The 25,310-nt window shown below is 37.1% G+C and overlaps 1 protein-coding gene across 4 annotated transcripts in view; it reads right to left on the bottom strand.

The window, feature by feature from the left end:
- Window positions 1–1,611: 1,611 nt before the first annotated feature.
- nbeaa (neurobeachin a) overlaps window positions 1,612–25,310 on the bottom strand; it is a 772,475-nt gene continuing 748,776 nt past the window's right edge. For all 4 annotated transcript variants that reach the window (XM_073043888.1, XM_073043887.1, XM_073043884.1 and 1 more), the window contains 6 exons: window positions 25,114–25,269; window positions 23,722–23,892; window positions 16,396–16,497; window positions 16,025–16,221; window positions 14,700–14,851; window positions 1,612–3,154 (listed from right to left, as the gene is read on the bottom strand). In XM_073043888.1, the coding sequence (XP_072899989.1) occupies window positions 3,064–3,154; window positions 14,700–14,851; window positions 16,025–16,221; window positions 16,396–16,497; window positions 23,722–23,892; window positions 25,114–25,269 (869 nt within the window). In that variant the 3' untranslated portion in view covers window positions 1,612–3,063. The remainder of the gene's footprint in view (window positions 3,155–14,699; window positions 14,852–16,024; window positions 16,222–16,395; window positions 16,498–23,721; window positions 23,893–25,113; window positions 25,270–25,310) is intronic.

Below are 25,310 nucleotides of genomic sequence, written 5' to 3'. Positions count from 1 at the left end.
AAAGAGCTGATGATTGACTTCATGAAGAGAGAACCAGAGGAGGAGCCAGTCCTCCTCAGGGATCAGAGGTGGAGAAGGTCAGCAACTTTAAATTCCTTGGTGTTATCATTTCAGAGGACTTGTCCTGGACCCAACAAGTAAGTGCAATTATGAAGAAAGCATGGCATGCCTCAAATTCCTTAGAAGTTGGCAAAGATTTGGCATGACATCTAAAACTTTGGCAAATCTCTATGTTGAAGAATATATTGACTGGTTGCATCACAGCCTAGTATGGAAACACCAATGCATTTGAATAGAAAATGCTACAAAAAGGTAGTGAATATGGTCCAGTCCATCATGGGAGAACCCCTCCCCACCATTGAGCATATCTATACAGAGCATTGTCACAGAAAAGCAGCATCCATCATGAGCGTTCCCCACCACCCAGGTATGACACTGGTGTCATCAGAGAGAAGGTGCAGGAGCCTCAGGACTCACAGCAACAGGTTCAGGAACAGTTATTACCTCTCAACCATCAGGTTCTTGAACCAGTGGGGATAACTTCACTTGCCCCATCACTCTACTGTTCCCACAAGCTACGGACTTACCTTCATGGCCTCTTTATGTAATGTTCTTGATATTTATTGCTTGCTTATTTATTTGCTTGTTTGTTTATTTATTATTTTTATAATTATTTATTTTTCTTTTGTATCTGCACAGTTTGTTGTCTTTTGCACATTGGTTGTTTGTCTGCCCTGTTGGGTGCGGTCTTTCATTGATTCTATTGTGTTTCTTCTATTTACTGTGTTGCTCACAAGAAAATGAATCTCAGGGTGGGAAAAGGTGGCATATATGTACGTACTTTAATAATAAATTTATTTTGAACTTTGAACGGTATTAAACTTTCTTGTCTTAGGAGTTGTTCTTTCTTTCAACAAAATATGGCTTGCCACTTTCTATGAGTTCTTGGTAATTTATCTCAGGGATATCTCTGAGCTACTCATAGGTATGCAATGTGATTGTTCTGTATCTTGGCAGCATCCATAATCTGGATCTTCTTGGAGTCATTATTGCTGCATTTCTGTTGGATGCTGTAACATTATTTACAGAACTGCCAAGTGGGAAAATATTTATTTTAAGCTGAAAATCTAAGAGTTGTGGATTGGAACTGATTGCAACTAAAATAGATCCAATAAAAAGGAATGAAGCAATTATTCTTGGAACAAGAGCAGGTAACTCTGTGTGTTTACATCAAGTAAAGACTTTAAAAGGACCATGTTTCTTATTTTTCTCCAGCATCTTGCATAATGAAACATTCTGTTTTTAGGTCACAAGAAAACTGTAGAAATTTCAAGAAATATGATAGTTTTATATAGATTCAAATGCTCTGTTTATCAGTGAAACTAAAATCGATTTTAGTAGGTTGTTACAATTAAAAGAAGAAAAAGAAAGTAAGTAGCAAGAATTCCATTTGAATTAGGGATTTTTCAATTCGAAAAAGTGAACAAGTAACTTCATTAATTAGAGAAATATTTTCAATTAAGTAAAAGCATATTTTCATTTTTGTTACATTTGACAATATTCACAGATGCTCCACTGGATACTATCTTGAGAAAGAATGAACAAAATAAATTAGGGCTTTGCATATTTTATTTTCTTCAATTTTAATTTCCAATTGACACACATCTGGCATATCTTACATCTTTGCCATAAAACAGCGTTACAATAGCTCAAGGATTTCTTATATCCAAAATATTTCACTGTGATTTCCAGATGAAATGAAATTGGTTTCCAGATGCTTGCTTCCCTCCCCCAATTCTAGACTAAAAACTCATAATATTGCTCACACGAGATGTACAACTTAATAGTTACGCAGTCAGACTTTTTCCATAGTTTTAATTGTTTAAATACAAACAGCAAGTAAAGAGTTCAGTGCTAAAATTTACTATTACAGTGTGGATGATAAATCAATAATCACAGCAATAAATAATGATGTTTCTGGTGCAAAGTGCTAATACAAAGAATCCAATTTCTTTCTTAAATAAACTGCATGACTGCAATTTCCAAGAAAACTACATTCCTGTTACATGCCTCTTAGCCCTACCAACATAGTATGTACATCTATGACTTCTGACGAAACAGTCACCAATTATACAAAAGAAAAGAAAAGATGAGGTGATTTTTAATCCCCGTGTGTATGTATTTAATTAGAATTATATGCCAGAAATATCTTTACTAGAGTAAAATTTTTGCTCTGGAAACAATTGTGGATTTCCAATTGTGGAAACATGGTACATTTATTCTCGTGCTTACTAGGAAAGCTGGAAATGTAATTTTAAGCTAGAGAGCCAAGATCTCACAATATTTATCTCAATGAAATAAATGTTAACAGGGTACAGAAATCAAACTGTGTTTGTAAATTGTCAGCACAGTACAGAATGTGGATCTCATTGCCACACTGTAAAATTATTAGCCAAGTTAATTTTGTTCATGGTGCTAATAAATATCCAGTACTTTCTATCAAGATTGATTAGTTTTAGCTTATGTCTAAAATGATGGATCAACAGATTGAGTGCAATGGCTCAGAAACATATGCCTTGGGTATTTTATTTCCATCAAAGATATTAAAGTAATACTTATTAAAAGTATTCTTTCATAGCTGGATACAACCTGAAAAGACAAATGTAGTTTTTCTTTTTAAATGGCCTTCTCTTAGCATGAATTATTTGAACAACTGCACATGTTCTGTAACTTGTCCTTGACACATTTTTGTAAATAAAATTAGATAGTAACATTAATTATTCAACATATTGTTAATCATCTGTCTTTCATCAATGATTTATAAATTAATATGGTATTTCTTTGATAAAGCTGGTGATCAGTGAAGAAAGAAAACAAAATTACTGTGATTGCTTTCACATGAAAATAATACAATGCACAACTATTGCTGGATGTAATGCAATGTATAATGGAGGGCAAAACAGAGGGTATTACATTCCAACACCTATACCTGGGCTGTTGACTGTAGCACTTGTGCTCTCAGCTGGAACTGCCAATCACTCTTCACCCTCCCTTAGCATGTGATTAGTATCTGTTCTGATGTTCATAGTGCCACCGGTTGAAATCTATGTTAAAAGCTACGATACTGCCTGAAGCCATGCCTGTTATCAGTGTCCTGAAACAGAAATACAAAAATTTCATCATCAGAATTAGATATTTGTGTACCACTTTGTTCATATACAAACTTGCTCAAATTCTTTCAAATAGAACATGGTATTTACAATGTGAAATTGAAATACTTTAAATCAAATTTCAAAATTCATTTGTTTTATTTCAGTAAGTTACCTATAAATGTAATAATTTTATTGTATGGCTCAAGTTCTTCTGATAACTCAGTGAATATTTGGTACTAGATACAGCTAAACCTCTTCTTATCCCCCAACCCCGCTATACATATGCACAAAAAGACATACTTATACACAATTCTGGAGCTGAACAAGGTGCCAAACACTCAAAAATTAAAAATTGTATATTAATGAAGAAGAATAAAAACATACATAGCTTCAGGATAATGATGATTGCAAAAGGCTTATATAAATTAATAAATGTTAAAATGGTATATCTGCAATATTTTTAGACTTATGAAAATGTTTTGCTGCATTTTTTAAGTACTCGGGAAAATAATTTTGCTTATTCGGGTATATCATTGAGTGTGTCATGCACCCGGGTTATTTTGTATACAGTGTAAAGACAGTTGTCTTTCAATATGGATGAATACAATCATAATATGTAGCCAAGAGTCAGCCATCTGATTCTACTCTTAGCAAGGTTTATATGGGACAAGCTGAGATAAGCAACTTGTTCAGCATGGACTAGTTGGGCCAAAGCCCTGTTTCCATCCTGTATAACTCAATGACTCTGAAAATCTAAATGCACTACATGCACTGGTTCTCTCACATCTTTTCTGCCAGTCACATTTTCAGCAAATTCAAGTGGGTTAGTCAAACATGATTTCGCTTTTAAAACTTTAATCCTATTATTCTTTACTAGTTGTTGGGCTTCTTTGCATAATATCTTCTATTTTGGAAACTGCAATCATTACAGATAAACTCTGATTTGAATTTCTCAGCTGACAGTATTTAGCCACACAGCTGATTCCAAATGAGCTGGCTCTTAAAGACGTAGGCATGTAACATCAACAACTCTCTTTCAGCTGCTGAAGAGCGCTGTCAACTTGCACCACTGATTCCTGGGAGGTATATCCTCTAATGAAGAATTACCTACAGTGACTCGGACAGGGGATAGTTAGGATACCGTTATAAGAAGCAAGTTTGCAGGTATTGACGACCACTGTCATAAAAACTAAGTGCCTTAAGTTGAGTCCTTGGAGCTTAATTTATTTCTAGTTTACATTCACAATCTTTGCACGTTAATAATTAAGGACTCACTGAAAGAAAAACTCGTTTATTTTGTTAACTCTTACAATGACTGCATCATAGATATATGGCCACAGATTGAAATCTTGCACATACTCAAAATGTTTGATATCCTCAGCTAATTCCAGCCTATCCTGAAAATACTTGGGTTTTGTAAACATGTTTACAAATGTTTACATGTCAACCAACCCCAACTCATTGGCTTCAGCGTGAAATCATCTCTCTGATACAGCACAAATTGTACTTTCAAATATATCCAGAAATCAAAAATAAAACATAATGCAGGAAATATCTAGCAGTTCAGTCACTATTTGTGGAAAAAGAGAGTCAATCTGTCAGGTTGATGATCTATCAGAACTCTCACATCACTGTTCATATAAAAGACCATCAATGTGAAACATTAATTCTGCTTCTCTCTGCCTTGCCTGTTGAGTATATCTGGCATACATTTGTTTTATTTCAGGTTCCATTATCAGCAGCTTTTAGTTTTTCAGCATTCAGAAACTAATATTTGTAACGAAGATGAAATACAGTGAGAGCAGGCTCACTGCAGCTGAAGCATGCTGGGTAATGCTTGATATAATCTACAATATTTTCAGGACAACAATCATGCACTTTTATATATACTTTTCAGGATTTTTCCAGAGCTATAAACCATAGGCACAACCATGGAGCCAGTGCAAAACTAGAAGAACATTTCTAGCTTGGAAATAGTTTGCTCATCATGCCTTCCAGGTAATGGCAATGCAGAATGAACACGGAAACTGAAGGAGCAGGTTTCTGCCTCAATTAAGACAAATCTTCAATCAGTCTTCCAGAAACTCTAAACCCTGAGCTATCAGCAGGCAGACTCCCAGGTACAGCAGCAAACTGTTCTGAAAAAGATTGATGCTTCTATCAGTTAACAGACAACTTTCCTCTAAGGACCAATTGCTGACTTTGGCAGGCTTCATGAGACTATGTTATTGGTTGTGTACTCCGGATAACACTTGTCCATGTATGCATGAGAGTCCTATGTATAAGAGCTGAGACCCTTTCCTCCCTAATGTAGCACATACTCTTAAGTACTGCTCTCACCAGCAGAACCAATCCTGTATGTCCAGACTGCAAGCACACCAGTAGGTACCTTGCAGTATGAAACCAGCTAATCAAGGGCAGGAAAGTACAATACTAGAGGGCATGGGTTTAAAGTGAGAGGGGGTAGATTTAGAAAGGACATGAGGGGGATTTTTTTCACACAATGAATAGTAGGCATGTGGAACAAGCTGTCAGAAAAACTGCAGTGGTTGGTGTTAGGGGATATTCTGGAGTTAGGGCACATAGTAAATATTAACTTCAGCAACCAATCTTTAGACCTGAATGTGGATTAAATTTAAAATGTAGCTCCAGACAATAGTTCCCTGAAGTTTCTAGTTAATTGAAAACCAGACAATGCTGATTAACATTCATTGTGGGTGTCTGGAGTATTGATGCCAAGAATGAAGTGTGAAAAGTATATGTAACTCAAACGAAGCACTGTAGATACATTGTAACTATAGAAATGTCCTTTGATCTTTAGCATATGTCATGTAATATTGTGTCAGATAGGCCTCTTCCTCCAAGAGTGTCTCATTGTGTTGAATAAAACACTTCTGTATCCACTAGCTTCAGTGTCTCTTCAGTGATTTTGTTCACAACAGTAGGCACAAGACCTCAGAGGAAAATGCAACAAATGCAGGCAAATGGGACTAGCTCAAGTAGAGAACTTATCAGCATGGATAAGATGGGCCAAAGGGCCTGTTTACATACTGTATAAATCTATGAGAAAAACCCTGAATAACATTTGCTGTCAAATTACTCAACATAAGCTGTATATGTGAATCCAACCTAGATTAGCTGAATATATCAAACATACGTAGCTATCATTTCAATGCATAAGATCAATGCCAATATTAGTGAATGAATTGACTCCTTGGATAACAATCATTGATCACTAAGAGAACAGCAATGTTACAAGGCTTTGTGAAGTAACTGGGTTAAAGGTTTGCACCAGAGAGATGAAAGACTCTTAACCCAGTTACTAATAATTTAAAGATCAACAATGCCTGCAACAAAATAAGATAATATTAGCAATACCAGCAGCTTTCTGCAAAATGTTTTGAATGCTTGTATTATTCCAGTCTAAAACATATATTGGTGTATGTAACAATCAATTTTCTCCAATGGGCTGTTGATAAACACTTGTAAGACTTATAAATGTGAAGGTATTCAGCCTCAAGATTAATTCAAGATGCAGTAGATGTTACGCCAAAAAGAGCAGCGCCTGTACAATAAAGATCAACAGGTTTTGCAAGGAAAGGAAAATTCTGCCTGACTAATCCTACTGCAATTTTTTGAGGAATTTACAAGTAGGATTTACAAAGGAGATGCAGTAGATGTGGTGTATTTGAATTTTCAGAAAGCCTTTGACAAGGTGCTACACATGAGGCTGTTTAGCAAGATAAGATCCCATGGAATTACAGGAAAGTTACTAGCAAGGGTGGAGCATTGGTTGATCAGCAGAAAACAGAGTGGGAATAAAGGGATCCTATTCTGGCTGGCTGCCGGTTACCAGTGGAGTTCCAGAGGGGTCAGTATTGGGTCCGCTGCTTTTTATGATGTATGTCAATGATTTGGACTATGGGATTAATGGATTTGTGGCTAAATTTGTGGATGATACAAAGATAGGTAGAAGAGTGGATAGTGTTGAGGAAACAGAGAGACTGAGATCGTTTAGGGGAGTGGGCAAAGAATTGCCAAATAAAATACAATGTTGGAAAGTGTATGGTCATGGGTCATGTACTGTGGCAGAAGAAATAAACAGGCAGACTATTATACAGATGGAGAGAAAATTCAAAATGCAGAGATGCAAAGGAAATTGGGAGTCCTTGTGCAGGATACCCTAAAGGTTAATCTCCAGGTTTAGTCGGTGGTAAATAAGGTGAAGGTAATGTTGGCATTCATTTCTAAAGGTATAGAATATAAGAACAGGGATGTGATGTTGAGGCTCTATAAGGCACTCATGAGACCACACTTGGAGTGTTGTGTGCAGTTTTGGGCTCCTTATTTTAGAAAGGATATATTGACTTTGGAGAGGGTTCAGAGAAGATTCATGAGAATGATTCTGGGAATGAAAGGGTTACCGTATGAGGAACATCTGGTAGCTCTTGGGCTGTATTCCTTGGAGTTCAGGAAATAGATAGATTCTTGATTAACCAGGGCATCAAAGGGCATGGGGAGAAGGCAGGGCAGTGGGAATGACTGGAAAATTGGATCAGCTCATGACTGAATGGCGAAGCAGACTCGATGGCCGAACAGCCTATATTTTTTGCTCTTATGGTTGTAAATATGCAAATCTGACATCACTAAATCCTAAATGTGCTGGATTATCAGAGCTTTACTATAATTTCTAATCTAGTCTCTATTAGTTAGATAAAGTAATCAAGGAGATAACATTGAGATACCTCCTCATTGTCAAGTTCAATTGTATAAATTACAGAAATAATATTGGCTTTATTGACAGAATTAAAACACATTAAAACCCAATGCCATTAGGCTTTACAATTCTACCGCCAGGACTTAAGAACTTTTTAAAAGCTATTATTAATGCTTTTTGAGATAGTGATTTAGATGCATATCATATTTTTTACTGAGTTAAGTATTGTATGTAATTAGTTTTGCTACAACAAGTGTATGGGACATTGGAAAAAAGTTGAATTTCCCCATGGGGATGAATAAAGTATCTATCTATCTATCTATCTATCATTCAATTCTAAACTGACATTTGGATTTTCTCTCATGCTTGGAATAATTTTGATCTTAGATCACATCTGGCAAGGGGTATTTGGTACTATCTTATTTTATAATGTAACATAGGTAACTATTTCAATTTTAGCAAAAGGTTATAAACAGCTCTGTTCATACATGACCTTGGTTACTTAATTCAAGAACTAAAAAATTCTGTCTTAATCCAGTGTTCAAGTGAGGAACCAAGCTTTAAGAGAGCTTTTTAATAACTTAAGCTACTTAAATATTTTAAATGGGGACTAGTGCAAATTAGATTATGTGTTTTAGAACTTTTTTCCTCCCCTCTTTTTTCAAAATTGTATTTCCTTTGTGACTATCTGGTCTTCTAACCCCAATAAGTACTGCCATTCAGGTCACAGTAGGAGATGTAACACCTGTCTTTTTATCTGTTCCCTGCCCGTCATCCAGGAACCAAACCATTCCTTCGTGGTGATGTGACAATTCATTTGCACTTTGCTCAGTTTAATGTATTATAGTTGGTGTTCATAATGTGATCTTTTCTATATTGGAGAAACTAAATGCCATGATTGCTTCAGAGATAATTTCCATTCTATTTGCAAGACCAACTCTGAGCTTTCAATTTCTTGACACACTAATTCTCCATCCCACTCCTGTTCTGAGTTCAATGACACCATACTTCACACCAACTAGAACAAACGTTAATTTGAAAAACAGCAGCTCATCTTTTATCTATATATATTGAACCATCAGGATTTAAGAATTAATGTCAGATCATCCCCTTGCTCCTTCTTTCAACCACATAGGTGGCTGCACATTTTTTTTTCAATTTGTTTATTTTCTCCCCCCTTAACAAAATGCTGATTTTTAAAGCAATGATACCTTGACAAATTTGGTCTGCATCCTATCACAACCATTCCTTCTATTTCTTCCATACTCCTTCCAGCAAATTGAAACATAATTGTCTTTTTACTTTTCCAATTCTGATGAAGGGCCCTTCATCCCTTTCTCTTTCATGGGAGATTACTTAACTTGAAGCCTGTTTTAAGCATTTTCTGTTTGTGTCGTAGGTGTTGCTCATTTATTCTTTTAATGTCCAATGACGATACAGAGCACTTGAATAGAGTTGATAAACTACCAGACTTTTGGAAAGATCCAACAACAATTTTGGAAAGAAAATCTGTCAGCCTAGTCCAGATATGAGCCTACACCCACTCAATGTGGCTGACTCTTAACTGCCTCCTCAGTTCAGGAATAATTAGGAACAGTAAATGAAAGCCAGCATTCCCAGTAATATATACATTCCATTAAAGAAAAACAAAAGCCTAGCAAAAAAGTAATATATTTATTTAATACTATTAATTAAAAATGGTTTGTGATACAAAGAAGAATGAATGCAAAACAACTTGTAAATGAACCCATTCAAATGAATGAGGGCACACTGCATACTGCAGCAATTTTCAGCAATAGAGCTGAAGGTGTTGATATGATGTATTCAGCACCTCAACTCAGTTCACAGACAAGAGAAAATCTGCAGATATTGGAGATCCAAGCAGCACGCACAAAATGCTCGAGGAACTTAGCAGGCCAGGCAGCATTTATGGAAAACAGCACTGTCGTAATTTTGGGGTGAGATCCTTCGGCAGGACTGGAGTAAAAAGCTGACGTGTAGATTTAAAAGGAGGGATAGGGGAGACAGAAACACAAAGTGATATGTGGAACCTGAAGGGGGAGGGATGAAGAGCTGGGAAGCTGACTGATGAATGAAATACAGGGCTCAGAAGGGGGTGTCTGATAGAAGAGGACAGAAGGCTATGGGAGAAAGTAAAGGGGGGGGGGGGAGAAGCACCAGAGAGAGGCGATGGGCAGGCAAGGAGATAAGGTAAATGAGGGAAAAGGGGATGGGGAATGGTGGGGGGGGGGCATTACCAGAAGTTTGAGAAATTGATGTTCATGACATCAGTTTGGAGGTGACCCAGATGGAATATAAGGTGTTGTTCCTCCAACCAAAGTGTGGCCTCATCATGACAGTGGAGGCCATGGATAGACATGTCAGAATGGGAATGGAAAGTGGAATTAAAATAGGTGGCCACTGGGCAATCCTGATTTTTCTTAGGTGTTCGGTGAAGCAGTCTCCCAATCTACGTCGGGTCTCACCAGTATACAGGAGCTACACTGGAGCTCCGGACACAGTATATGACCCGTACAGACTCACAAGTGAAGTGGCGCCTCACCTGGAAGGATTGTTTGGGGCCTCGAATGCTGGTGAGGGAGGAGGTGTAGGAGCAGGTGTAGCAATTGTTCTGCTTGCAAGGACATGTGTCAGAAAGGAGATCAGAGGGGAGGGATGAATGGACAAAGGTGCCATGTGTGAAGCGATCCCTGCGGAAAGCAGAAATTGGGGGGGATGAAAAGATGTGCTTGGTGATGAGATCCCGATGGGAGTTGGCAGATGCTGCAAAGAATTATGTGCTGGATGCAGAGGCTGGTGAGGTGGTAGGTGAAGACAAGAGGAACTCTATCCCTGGTAGGGTTACAGCAGGATGGGGTGAGAGCAGACGTACGTGAAATGGAGACGTGGTTGAGGGCAGTGTTGATGGTGGAGGAAGGGAAGCCACTTCCTTTGAAGGAGGAGGACATCTCCTTCATTCTGGAATGAAAAGCCTCATCCAGAGAGCAGATGTGGCTAAGACAGAGGAATTGAGAGAATGGCGTTTTTACAAATAATAAAATGGGAGGAGGTATCGTCCAGGTAGCTGTGAGAGACTGGGTTTTTTTTTTTTACAGACATCAGTAGATAAGCTGTCTCCAGAGATAGGGACAGAGAGTTCGAGGAAGGGGTGGGAGGTGTCGTAAATGGACCTGGTAAATTTGAGGACAGGGTGGAAGTTGGAGGCAAAGTGGATGAAGTTGATGAGTTCCGCATGGGTGCAGGAAGCAGCATCAATGCAATTGTCGATGTAGCGTAGGAAGATGGTCACCAGTATAGGCTTGGAACACATACTGTTCCACGTAGCCATCAAACAGACAGGCATAGCTAGGACCCCAGCTCAGCTGTTCAGTGAGGAGTCCAGAGGTCAGATGGAAGTACAATTTGCAGGTGTGGAAGTTGCCACAATCACTACAGCTGAGGAGGATAAAGTCCCGAGAAATCTGTGCCCTTTTCCATAGATTATTGTCTAGCAGTGAGAATGCTTCACCACAATGTTTCTGAACTACTCAGTATTCAAAATGTATTTAAACATATTCAGACTATTAAAACCATAAAATCAAAACTTGAAAAATAAGCATTGCGATTCAATTTACAAAAAAAAACCCTTAAAAACAATTATAATACTTAAATAGACTAAACTAACTCAAACTGTGAATTAATTACAAATTATGTTTGTCCCTCACAAATGTCTCTCCACAATGGATGGGGGACCCAGTATAGTAAAAATAAAATAAAAAATGCTGGTTGAATAGTCTATTTCAACAAACAAGCTTCCACCTCCCTCTCTCTGATAGAACCAATGCCTTTTCTGTTACTTAATCTTCCTTAGTCCCCATCCTATTACAGATATTCAATTTTTGTGGAGATCTCTAGCCCTAATGCCAGCATTGAGAAGCGCTGATGCCTGTTGTTTAAACAAACTTGCTTGTGAGTTTATTAAGTACTGTATACATAATTGACATGAATCAACATTTAGTTGAAAAAGGTAACAGCTACTATTCATTACATAATGTAATAATAACAGTCAAGGTTTATGATCAGGATGAAAATCACATAAGGAAAGGTTGCTGAGAAAATTTATTTTACATTGCCTATAAGAAGTATTCACCCCCTTAAAAGTTGTCACATGCTTTGTTGTTTTACAACTGTGGATTTAATTTGTTTTCTGATCAACAGAAAAAGACTCCTTCATGTCAAAATGAAAACAGATCTCTACAAAGTGATCTAAATTAATTACAAACATAAAACATAAAATAATTGACTGTAGAAGTATTCACCCCCTTTAATATGACACACTAAATTATCATTGGTACAGCCAATTGGATTTAGAAGTAACATAATTAGTTAAATGAAAATCTGTTCTTGGATACCTCAGTGCAGTCAAGGTGTTTCAATTGATTGTAGTGGTAAAAATACACAGGTCCAACTGCAGGTAAGTCAGTATCCTGGCAAAAACTACACCATGAAGACAAAAGAACATTCCAAGTAACTCCGTGAAAAGGTTTTTGAAAAGCGTAAGTTAGGAGATGGATACAAGAAAATTTCCAAGTCACTGGATATCCCTTGGAGTACAGTTAAGCCAATTATCAAGAAATGGAAAGAATACGTCACAGCTGTAAATCTGCCTAGAGCAGGTCGTCCTCAAAAACTGAGTGACTGTGCAAGAAGGGGACTAGGGAGGGAGGCCACCAAGAGACCTAAAATGACTCTGGAGGAGTTAGAAGCTTCAGTGGCTGAGATGGCAGAGACTGTGCATACAACAGTTGCCCAGGTGCTTCACCAGTTGAAACTTCATGGGAGAGTGGCAAAGAGAAAGCCACTGTTGAAAACAACTCAAATATCTCAGCTAGAGTTTGCCAGAAGGCATGAGGGAGACTCTGGAGTCAGCTGGAAGAATATTCTAGGTCTGATGAAACCAAATTTGAGCTTTTTGGCCATCAGACTGAACGCTATGTTTGGCATAAGCCAAACACTGCACATCATCAAAAACACAACATCTCTACTGTGAAGCATGGTGGTGGCTGCATCATGTTGTGGGGATGCTTCACTGCAGTAGGCCCTGGAAGACTTGTGGAGGTAGAGGGTAAAATGACTGCAGTAAAATTCAGGGAAACCCTGGAGGAAAACCTGATGAAGTCTGCAAGAGGACTTGGAAGAAGAGTCCAGACCTCAATCCAAATAAGAATTTGTGGCTGGACTTGGAAAAGGGTTGTTCAACCACAATCTCCATGCAATCTGACAGCTTGAACAGTTTTTTTAGAGAAGCATGGGGGAAAATTGTAGTTTCAAGATGTACACAGCTGATAAAGTCCGATCCACACAGGCTCAAGGCTGTAATTGCTGCCAAAGGTGCATCTACTAAATACTGACTTAAAGGGGGTGAATATTTATGCAATTAATTATTTTGTTGAATAACTGCAATGAATTTAGACCAACTTGTAGAAATCCTTTTTCACTTTCACACGAAAGTCTTTTCTGTTGATCAGTATCAAAAAAGCCAAATTAAACCCATTGTGATTCAATGTTGTAAAACAATAAAACATAACCATTTCCAAGAGGGGGTGAATACTTCTTATAGGCACTGTAACTTGAAAGCTTCAAGCAACACACACAAAATGTTAGTGGAACGTAGCAGGCCAGGCAGCATGTATCAGTCCTGACGAAGGGTCTCGGCCCGAAACGTCGACAGCGCTTCTCCCTATAGATGCTGCCTGGCCTGCTGTGTTCCACCAGCATTTTGTGTGTGTTGCTTGAATTTCCAGCATCTGCAGATTTCCTCGTGTTTGACTTGAAAGCTTCAATGATTTTTTTTCTGCAGACCAAAAGCAAGAACTTGTGTTCAAAGTACATTTTTCTGTGGAGACTATGCAGATTAGGAAGCATATAAAGACTGTTCAAAATACCTGCAGATAGGTAAGGCATTCAAGTTAATATAAATTTCATGGGGATGAAGAATACTCACAACTAAATTGGTTAATCAATGACTGGGACACTTATTCATTTGTTCTCAGTTCATTAATAACCTGAGTTAATTGAGATAATGGTGGGCAGGGTGCATTTGCCAATTTTTTGATTTTTACCTTAACCCAGGCAAGCAATGTCTGCAAGCTGTTTAAGGTAGACTGTACTAGTCTTGGTTTAGCTCCCTGATATGCTTAAGAAAGTTCAACAACAGTGAAAAAAAGGCAGCTCCTATTCATGCCTTATGTTAATATCTTCCAGTTCATTGTGAGGAAATCTGTAATGATTATATGTCTGTTTTTATTATTACTTTGTAGTTATTACAGTTACTTACAATTTCTTAATGAACTAATAAAATCAATCTATTCCTTGACCTATTGGGTAACCTGCAATTTTTTTTTGTAAATATAAACTATATATAAGAAGTGACAACTTTACTGCATACTTTGGAAGATCATCACTTTATAAGTTATGGTAATGATTACCTAAATTTTGTCTTGGGGCGTGAAAACATCTTTGGTATCTAAAACTGTGGCATAACAAAGTGTTTTATATCAAGGTTGTATTGTAATCTTTTTTCTCTTGTTCTATTAGCCTAATTCCTTGAAAATCTTTGTAGAACTATAAGTCTTTTTCATTGGTAAGATACCACTGAATCAATACAGCATGTTATCCATTGCTGTCATATCTTGCCTCTTATAGCATACCTGAAACTGTCCACAGTACTTACAACTGCTTTTGGAGACGTTTTTATTTAAGAATTATGTGATATGAATAAAAAATGTTAGAAATATTATTCTGCATTCTTATTTCATGGCTTCCATTACCTTTGATCATGAGAGAGGTCCATAGCCCTAATGCCAGCATCGCAACCTGGGTAAATATATAATTGTTTGAAGTCACAGGCTTGCCAGACTTCTACAACACCATTGTCACCGCCAGTTACCAGGTTCTGTCCATCGCTGCTGAGAAGTAAGGCCTATAGAAAAGAAAGCAAGCTTTGAGGAAATACATTGAGACAGTATAAGATTACTGAATGTCCTGTCCAGAATTCCTCAAGTTCACTGCTAAGTGACTGAAAAAATTAACAATAGTGATTCAAAGACATTTAGTTTATTTTGTTCTACAAACTGAGCACTTTATTACAATATCCTGCATTTTGCTGCCTGCCCTGAATGCTCAAGCTCCAGATCCATATGGCCAAGATCACCCTGGAGCCAAACAGTAAAAGAACTATGTGAGGCATTTGTCACAAATGGTGCAATTGAGACTTGTAAGCAGGCCAGAAGCCTTGTCCACAATACTCCTCTGCAAATCCTTAACAGAAGGGAAATCCATCCACGGATTCATTATCCCTGATTACTATCCATGTGTTTAATGATTTTGTTTGCTTCTGACTTTAAACAATAATATAATTTAAAAATAAAATAATTAAAATTATTAAAATGTTTCTGAACAAGTCTATAAACATGCTTGAAAATAGTTTTGTTTAAGTCATTAAAGCAAGCATATTATAATGATAACAAATGTAATTTACTTCCCTTCTTTGCATTTCTACATTGCCAATCAAATGACATGGCTCACGAATCCCGCACTGGATCCAGAAGGGCCCAGGACCAGAAAGCTGAATGCCCAATGTAAAATGCTGGGGAATTCTAACAAGCTCCTTTTCCATAGTACTCCATGCATTGTGAAGCAGAGAATGAAAGAGCTCAGCAAGCAAAATAAGGACCCCTGAATTCACTCAAGACTTACTTGGGTAAAATTTAGCCATTAGTATTTTCTTGGTGATTCTAAATTGCTTATTTACTCAGTATGTTATTAATTTTCTTGTAAGTACAAAACCAGACAAATAATCTGAGGTGACTGTAAGATCTGTACTCCATGTGGGTATGTTAATAATAAAAGCAGAATTGACAGAAGTTCAAACTTATACCAAACTCCTGTACCACACAGTATACACTGGTAATAACTAGCACCCCCAAAGTTCCCAGATTCACAACTGAAAAGGAAACTTGATCGTGTTAATAATTAAACACATTTACAAGAAATGTCTTGTAAAATAAAAACAATGGGATGCATGAAGAATCTACAGAGAAGTAATCTGAAAAAGATGGAAATGCAATATTTTGCTGCTTCCAATGCCACTTACTCTTGTTGAGTCATTGGTCTCCATCTGCCCTAACAGTTTGCCATTGATGCTAAAATTACAGAACCTTCCTCTTTCATAGTAGATGATGCAGTGGCCTTCACTGGATACAGAAATAAGTCGTGGGTAGACACAGTTTTCTGGGCCCTCCAAAGCCCTTAGAAGATCTCCTGTAATTGTATGCACCAGGCATGGGCCTTCTGGAAAAGAGCATGGACAAATTCAGAAAAAACCTCAAACTCCTGCTGGATAGGGCTGGATAGTCATTTCTACAGGTGAGTGGCACCTTATAATTCAACTATACTCAGAGGAAAATAGAGACTCACAAAAATAACAAAAAGTAGTATTATTTTTATTGTGGCGTGCCTGCTCACCTTTGGCTCCACTGATGACAAGTCCCAGTTCAGCACACACAGATACAGAAACTACTTCATGGTCATGACCAGTCAGTACAGCTCTGGGAGCAGGGTAATCACCTGAAAGTAAAAGTTAAATATAATGTACAACAAGAATATACTGCACTATATTGATTTAAAATAACTGTATTAAAATTGTTCAAATCTAATTTTAATTGTGAATACAATCAATTTACATAAGCAGAGTACAACTACAGCTATGGGGCACATTTAGCTCAAGTGACCAAGAATGAAATTCCACCTCTTAGGTACAGAACCAATTGGTTTCAAAAGGAATATCAATTAATTTTCTATTCCACTGATCGAAACATTGAGGTAACACACAACTGAAAGGGTTAAAATCTGTAACAAATGAACAACTAATACAGTATTCAAGAGAAAGAGTGATTACAATTCCACAACCAGCAAATCAGATCATGGGCTCCAGTTCTTCCAGATGTAGTTATGAGCAGCTAATGACAACAAAAGGCTCAAAGGACATTCTCATCCATAATGGGGCCAACAAGTTGCCTGGAAGTACTATATGGATGATCCAACATTGTTTCTTCACAAATTGCCATGGAAGTCAGTTGAAGGTCAATTTGATTCACTGCACGTGGAATCAAGAAAGGGCTTGGAGTAGTGGCTACAGCAAAGGAAATGGGAAAAGCCATCATGACAACTGAATAATTGTGCCTCAGAACCAGCGGCATTTCAAGCTGACTCTATTACAGTACAGTTACAACACCAGAATCTATTCTACAAAATGGAAAATTGCCCAGTATATCCCATCCACTAAAAGCAGGACAAATAAAATGTGGCTAATTACTATCCAATCACTCTTCTCTTGGGCATCAACAAGGTGCTGGAAGATGTCATTCATTGACTTTGCTAACAAATAACAATTCCTCATCAGTAATGTGCCCACTGATGCCCATACCTGGGGGCAAGGAAGGGTTAGAAGGGATAAGCTCCCACTACCTACTAAATGCTCCCAATGGCATTCATCTCAAATAGCCTGACAACAAAGACCAGCTCATGATGTTCATGTGTGGCTTAACTATTAGGCCCAGCGGAAACCATTTGTACTGACAGAAGAAGGGGCAAAGGCAGGTTACTGATGCCTTAAAACTAGTCACTTTAGGTGGATGGAGCTTGTCAGCTGTGATTGGCAGCTCATCTAAGAGAAGGAAACTCGGATCTCCACTTCCGCTGCGTTGCATCTATACCACTTATGGGGAAGGCTTCGGGAGCAAACGCCAAAGGAAAAGAATGGAGCTGGGGTTCCAAGGCAGACCTACATTGAGTTCAACACTGACTGGCAACTCCTGCAACATTGCGGGTGCCAAACTGCTGTTCCTTTGGATTTATCAGCTGCATGGAGTTGGGAGCCTGTTGCACGTGCAACAGTTTGCTCTCCACCGCCCAAGCTTGCATTTCATATGGACAGATAGGGCAAAACATCCATAGTCAACCTCGATCAACAGAGAGCCCCACAGATGCCCAATTTCGTTTCCAGACCTCATCACAATTTTGGTCCAAATGTAGAACAAAGAAAGTACTAGTGATGAGATGAGATTTACAGCCTCTAATATCAAGGCAGCATGTGGCAGAGTTTGATATCAAGGAGCCCAATTAAAATTAAAGTCAATAGGCATCAAAGGGAAATTAGCTCAGTGTTTAGAGTTATACATATACAAGGGTTGTGGTTGATGGAGGTCAATAATTCCACATTGAACATCAATGCAAGAGTTAAAAGCCAGCTTCAGCTTTAGTCAGTCAGCTTCAGCTTCTTCATCAATGAACTTCTTTCCATCATTTGGTCAGAAGTAAGGATGTCCACTGATTATTTCACAAAATACAGTTCTGTTTACAATTCCTCAGAAAGAGAAATTAAAACAGAAAAATTCTCTGCAGATCAGACGACAACTAAGTTGTTTTTGCTATTCAGCCTGCACTTGGTTCCATGATGCAGTGAAAAAAGTTGAAAAAAGACAGGCAGTCAGCAAAGATAAACCTCAGGCTTTGCCAGCAATTAAAGGAGCTGAATGCGTCTCAACGTCCTTAACCTTTGGCAATGTCCAAAAGCAATTTGAAATGTTTAAATATTGAAAATATTGGATGAATAAATGTAACACTTATAGCAATGAAAAATACTAAGGCAGGTTTAATTCATCTAAAGCTGCAAATTGTCTACCCATATACACTTGCTCCTTGTAGTCATTCCCTCCAATCAAATGAAAAAGCTCATTATTCCTGCAGCTGGTTTACCCTGATGCAGGCTCATCAGGGCTTTCCTCACTGCAACTACTCAGGACTGGAGGAAGTTTGCAGTCTCTCAGGATTTGGAGTACAGCCAGGAAGATATCAGCTAAGGTCAGCCAACAAATTTGGTGCTTCCTCACTCACATCAGGGTCCCAAATTACAATATCTGACATTTAAAAAGGAGGTTATTATGTAAATGGCAGCATTTCAGCAACAAACTACTGACATTTCACAGTTAGTAGGGACCCTTTAAAATTGATCACAAGTGATGCAGACTTATGATCATATTTCCATCTTTTGATATTAAGAGCCTTTTCTGGTGTGTTTTTTCATATATATTTACAGGTTTTTAAATCATTGGGAAAACTGGAATCATGAAAATCAAGACAAATTTGAGGCAGAGGTAAATTAATTATGTGTGCTGAAATATGAACTTCAACAGTAAGCAGAGATGAGAAACAACTGATTCTCTTGTGATCCTAAAACAACATGGGAAAACATAAGGAAACTACATAGAACATCAGCAAAGAAATGAACTTATTTCAATCAATCAGATATCAATAAGTGTGCAAGTTGAAGCAGGAAATATAGTGCCTATAAAAAGTATTCATTGCCTTTGGAAGTTTTCATGTTTTATTGTTTTACAACATTGAATCATGGTGGATTTAGTTTGACTTTTTTGACACTGATCAACAGAAAAAGACTCTTTCGTGTCAAAATGAAAACATCTCTACAAAGTAATCTTAATTACTTGCAAATATAAAACAAAAAACAACTGGTATTCCGCCCTTTCAAGTTGGTATTTACTAGATGCACCTTTGGCAACAAATATAGCCTTGAGTCTGTGTGGATAGGTCTCGATCAGCTTTGAACATCTGAACACTGCAATCTTTCCCCATTCTTCTTTACAAAACCTCTCAAGCTTTGTCAGGTTACATGGGGATCATGAGTGAATAGCTCTTTTCAAGTCCGGCCACAAATTCTCAACCAGATTGAGGTCTGGTCTCTGACTTGGCCACTCCAGGACATTAACTTTGTTGTTTTAAGCTATTCCTTTGGCTTTATGCTTGGAATCATTGTCTCTCCCAGGTTGCAGTTCTCTTGCAGACTGCATCAGGTTTTCCTCCAGGATTTCCCTGTATTTTGCTGCATTCATTTTACCCTCTACCTTCACAAGCCTGCTAGAGCCTGCTGCAGCGAAACATCCCCACAGCACGATGCAGCCACCACCATACTTCACGGTAGGGATGGTGTGTTTTTGATGATGTGCAGTGTTTGGCTTATGCCAAGGTGGTCTCCCTCACTAATTTCCTTTTTGCACAGTCACTCAACTTCTGAGGATGGCCTGTTCTAGGCAGATATACAGCTGTGCCATAATCTTTCCATTACTTGATGATGGACTAAACTGTACGCCAAGGAACAATCAGTGACTTGGAAATTTTCTTGTATCTATCTCCTGACTTATGCTTTTCAATAACCTTTTCATGGAGTTGCCTGGAGTGTTCTTTTGTCTTTATGGTGTAGTTTTTGCCAGGATACTGACTCACCAGCAGCTGGACCTTCCAGATACAGGTATATTTTTACTACAATCAATTGAAACACCTTGACTGTACATAGGTCTCCAAAAACAGATCTCCATTTAACTAATTATGTGAATTCTAAAACCAACTGGCTGCACCAGATTTAGTGTGCCATACTAAAGGGGGGGGGGGGAATACTTGAGCAATCAAGTATTTTGTTTTATATTTGTAAGCAATTTAGATTACTTTGCAGAGACCTGCTTTCACTTTGACACAAAAGTCTTTTTCTGTTGATTAGTGCCAAAAAAGTCAGATTAAATCCACTGTGATTCAATGCTGTAATACAATAAAACATGAAAACTTTCGGGTTGGTGCATGAATATATTTTATAGGCACTGTATTTGCAACATCTTGCAGTAGCAGCTCATCTAATATTACAAGTATTACTTTCTGATGTTCTCTATTCAATGAGAAGTGACTAAGTCTCATTGTCTCTTCCAGACACCATCAAGCAGAGTGAAACCATAGTTTTGCTTGATGCACTTGTAAATCTGTTTTAAAAAACTTGTGTCGTACCAAGGGAAAGCAGCACTGATTGCACACAGCTTTGTGAAGTAATTGGTGCATTTTTTGTCCAGCATGGAAGAGGAGGCAGTCCCACTAGCCTTCCACTGTTGTACACCCAAGGGTGTTGCAGCTCTAGAGAAGTAATGCCTCTGCTTCCATTTCATCCCAAGTTGAGCTTGCTAAAGCATTGCTTCATCAGCTGAGGAATGTCAAACAGAGTCCTCAGAAGCAAGTTTATTTGCTTATGTTTTCCCTGAATATAAGCATGAAGAGGTCAGGAGCTGGAACTTCTGCTGCTCTGCCATTCAATAAAATCATGGGTTATCTTCACCTCAGTGCCATTTTCCTGAACAGCATGGCTAACTCCTCTGCTGTTTTATGTTGTTACATTTTAGGAGACAACAGAATTAACTTGACTATTGTTATTAATGACTATTCTTTTTTCTTGTACTGCTGATTAATAGTTGTATTTACATCTAGTGCTGAGCTGTGAACTCACATATCTGAATAATCAGTCCAGGTCTCTGGGTTGTAGTCTGGAAACTCCTTCACTATAATGCTACTGTACCCTATTCAATGAAAGGGTAGGAACTAAAAACTGAAAGTGGGATAAAAAGGAAAGAAAACAACAGACTTTTAAAAAAGAATGCCGAAAATGAGTTAATAAATACTATATGAACTATATTTATCACTAGCTGCACAATGGAGTATACAACTTTATTCCGGATCACGACCTTCTCATCCACTCCCACCTCCCCTACTGTCCTACCGTGCAATGAAAACAAAAATGTACGAATGCATGCTCTTTGGAGGTGTCTAATGAGAAACGTCAGATGAAATCTCTCTAATCAATGGATCTTCAGGCTCTTGGGACAAAGTGTGAATTGAATTGATCCCTTCAAGAGAACAGCAGTCAAAGGCTGAATGTAATATATTGCAAAGAAATGCTCTGGAGGATTCTTGGCCAAGTGCAACACACCTGCCTGACAATAAAAGATTCAATCAGCTCCTTTTCTAACATAACATGTCAGAGTCTTGCAGCTCTTCAGTAGCGGCCAACAACTTCAATTAGAGAGTGTAAATTAATATTTATCACTTTTAAATTAGTTTTTTTTGTTGTGAATTATTCTGCATCAGATTAATGCATCTGTCTTCTATCTTCCCACAGTTCTATCACAGTTTCACCTTGAAAATTTATAGATGTTACACTCATTGACTATATCCTGCAGAATTTAAATATTAAATTTGTCAAGATGTGAAAATAACACAAGTTTTAGCTGAATTGTGAACTACTTGTTCATTGTGCACAGACATCTATATATATGTGTGTAGGTGTGTATATATATACATACACACGCACATATATCAAACATATTATTTCATCATTTTATTTTAAATTTTTCAATTTGTACTAATGTTTGTTTTGAGACTAGTTCAGTAACAATTATGTAAACATACTTTATAATAACCAGTGGAAAGCAATATCTGCATTTGCAACCAGATTACATTTTAACTCCAGATAACAAATATCCTTGCTAGGTCTCTTCTTCCAAACAGCTTTGACCAAGGAGTAAAAAAAATCTTGGTTCTTGTCACATAAAATGGGTAGATTTTGTCTCAGTTACATAATTGAAGCTTGATGTGTAATATACTATATATTCAAAATGAAGCTTCATCTCCTTTTGTCAATCAAACTAGGGAGGTAAAATGTGAAGAAGACCCTCTCTACATAATAACAACCTCCTTTGGTTATCTACCAGGTTGGGAAGTTAATACACATCCCTTTGAGTAAACCAGAAAGATTTACTGGCTCAGTTACTGTCATGAGATCTGCATTCATTTTTACAGGGAAATTGGTTTTATTTAAAAGTGAGGTTATTAAACTGAATGTCACACTGCTGAATAAATATACAGGTACTAAATAAATAAGGTTAGGCTTTATAGAATTGAATTACAATATTCAATTCTGCCAACACACATCAGCTTGTGTGATAACTCCGTAGGAATGCTCAGTTTCAAAGTAGCTCTAGATATATTATTAGTTTTATAACAGAAATGAAAGCTATCAACCTTCTTCATCTGCTTGCAAATGTTAACATGTACATGTGATGACAATGTGTTTGCTATCAACTTTTCTGACATTTTGCTTGCTGATCTCAAAACTGTTGGAAATCATATTAATAAACACGAGCTTATCTGATTGTTTAACACTTAAAGTGCATACTTAACACCTTTATTTGGGGGAAAAAAGAGCCAGTTATCTAGTTATGCTCCGAAAAAACCCTTTACATCATTGTGAACTACTGGTTCATTGTGCACAGACATCTAAGTTGTAGCATGCTATTACTTCTTCAATTGCTGAGAGGATTGCCTTCTTTTTTAAATACATTAAGGTATCATTTCAGCAAACTAAAATATAGATAAATTTCAGAAAAACTAAAATATCATATAAAGCAGTTCTTCTTATTCCTAAATACTATAGTATTATAAAGAAAAGCAAATCATTATAATTAAAGATCTCTAATAAATCACTGAAATTTTACAAGATGTTAGGCAATGTAGTTAACCTATAAACTGTTAATGAGGTAAATCAATTTTAAAAATAAAACAAATCTTTCCCACTGATTTTAGTTTGCCTTTATAGCCAGGTGTTGCACTAAATAAGATGCATTACTCCCATTATCCCAATTACGATCTTCAAAAAATCTCATTTCACAGATTGGAGGACTCAGTAAAACTGCAAATCTTAATTAATGCTCCAACACAACTGAAAATACATTACTTCAGTTCTAATGACTGAAACAGCTAATTATTGGTGTTGACATTTTAATTCCTAAACCATGTAGTTATTATTTTGGTTATAGAAGGCTTGACAAATAAGCACTGGATGTCTGCCACACTCAACTTTTTACACATCAAGGTATCAGGTGATACCTTCCACAGGCTACTTACTATTGTTAGGGTTGTCTCCAATGATGTGATGTCGGCCACTCCAGTACCATAACAGAAGTGTGGCATCACGAGAACCTGATACAATGTAACAATCACCACCAATATATGATTCAGATCTGGCCAAGCATGTAACCACATCCCAGTGTCCAAACACGATTTGTGTTAATTTTCCTAAAAATAATTACATTGTTTTAATGAAAGAGTTATGAAAGAATATTATATATATATACACACAAATTGACAATTCTTCTGTCTTTAACATTTTTCAGATATGTTACATGTTTTAAATTTTCTAATGATAAAAAGAAATTCTTCCAATAGGAGTTGTTCAGTAAAACCTTGAAGAAGTAAAACTAGTTGATACAGTGCAATAAATATATTAAAAAGAACAATGAGGGATGTTTTCTTTGTTATCCATGAATTGCATATAAACACTCAATCTCAATGAGACAAGACACCTATGTATCAACAAGCAGCATCCTTGTGACGAGAGGTGCAGCAATAATTTTATATTTCATTGAATGTTTTGATTTTAGTTGCAAGGCTGTGGGGAGGCATCAAATGCAGATGAGAGAGGAAAATTAAATATAGCATTAAAAGGGATCTGGTTATTTATTATATTCCAACCAGGAGGATCATTGACTTTTCTGTTGGGTCTCTTCATACATATAATTAAATAGTTTTCCTTTTAGGTGCTAATCTTTTGAGTTTTCTACATGTGGTGCAAGTTCATTCACACCTCCTTTTACGGTGCTTTAAAAATATATTAACTGATAAATAACTGAGTAAATCTTAATTCAAAAGTAATTACTTTGAGAATACCATCAATGCTGGTATCAATATCTAAATTTTAGATTTGAGTAACATGCTTACTGAAGAGCATAATGGTTAGACATATTTTATATTCTTTCCAACATGAGTGCATCACTGTAAGCCCCTATTTATTATATGTCCATAATAATTCTTGAAGATGTTCAGGCAAGCTGCCTCCTACAAGTGCTGCAGTAATTTTGTAGTGGTCTTTGATGCATTTCTAAGGCCAATTTAAAACCAACTACTTGTCAGTTTGGCCTGGAGACTCCATTCTGCAAAAAAAAATCTGCTGCTATTTTATCAATAAACTATCAACTGAGCAATTTTCATTTAGCTAATAGTCTAAAATAATAACCAGAGATGTCTCCTGAGTGAATTCCCATAGCTTAAAGAGACATAAATAAAAAGAGAAAAAGAATACACAGTACAATGTAAAGATTCAAAGACTCAATATTCAAATCCTGCACTTAAAGCACAACTTCTTTGTTATTAATATATGTTTAATATTACTAGTTGCTCTGAATTCAAACTATCATCCTTAACTTTAGTAATGGTTTTCTGTGGCTATGTAACATGTACCTGTTTCTGTTGAGTACACTCGAAAACTTTTGTCCCAGAATCCACAAACAAGTATGTAACGATTATCTGCTGTCACAACAAAGCAGTGGGCATTAATCTGAATGCTCTGATCTACAAGGTCTGTGATTTGCCTTTTGTTCACACCAGCATTATTGGCTGCAGGGAGACAAAGAGAAAAAAATGTTTGTGAAAGTAAC

The sequence above is a fragment of the Hemitrygon akajei genome, chromosome 4 (assembly GCF_048418815.1).
Source record: "Hemitrygon akajei chromosome 4, sHemAka1.3, whole genome shotgun sequence".
NCBI classification, from domain to species: Eukaryota; Metazoa; Chordata; class Chondrichthyes; order Myliobatiformes; family Dasyatidae; genus Hemitrygon; species Hemitrygon akajei.
This window is presented reverse-complemented; position numbering and strand designations above follow the sequence as displayed.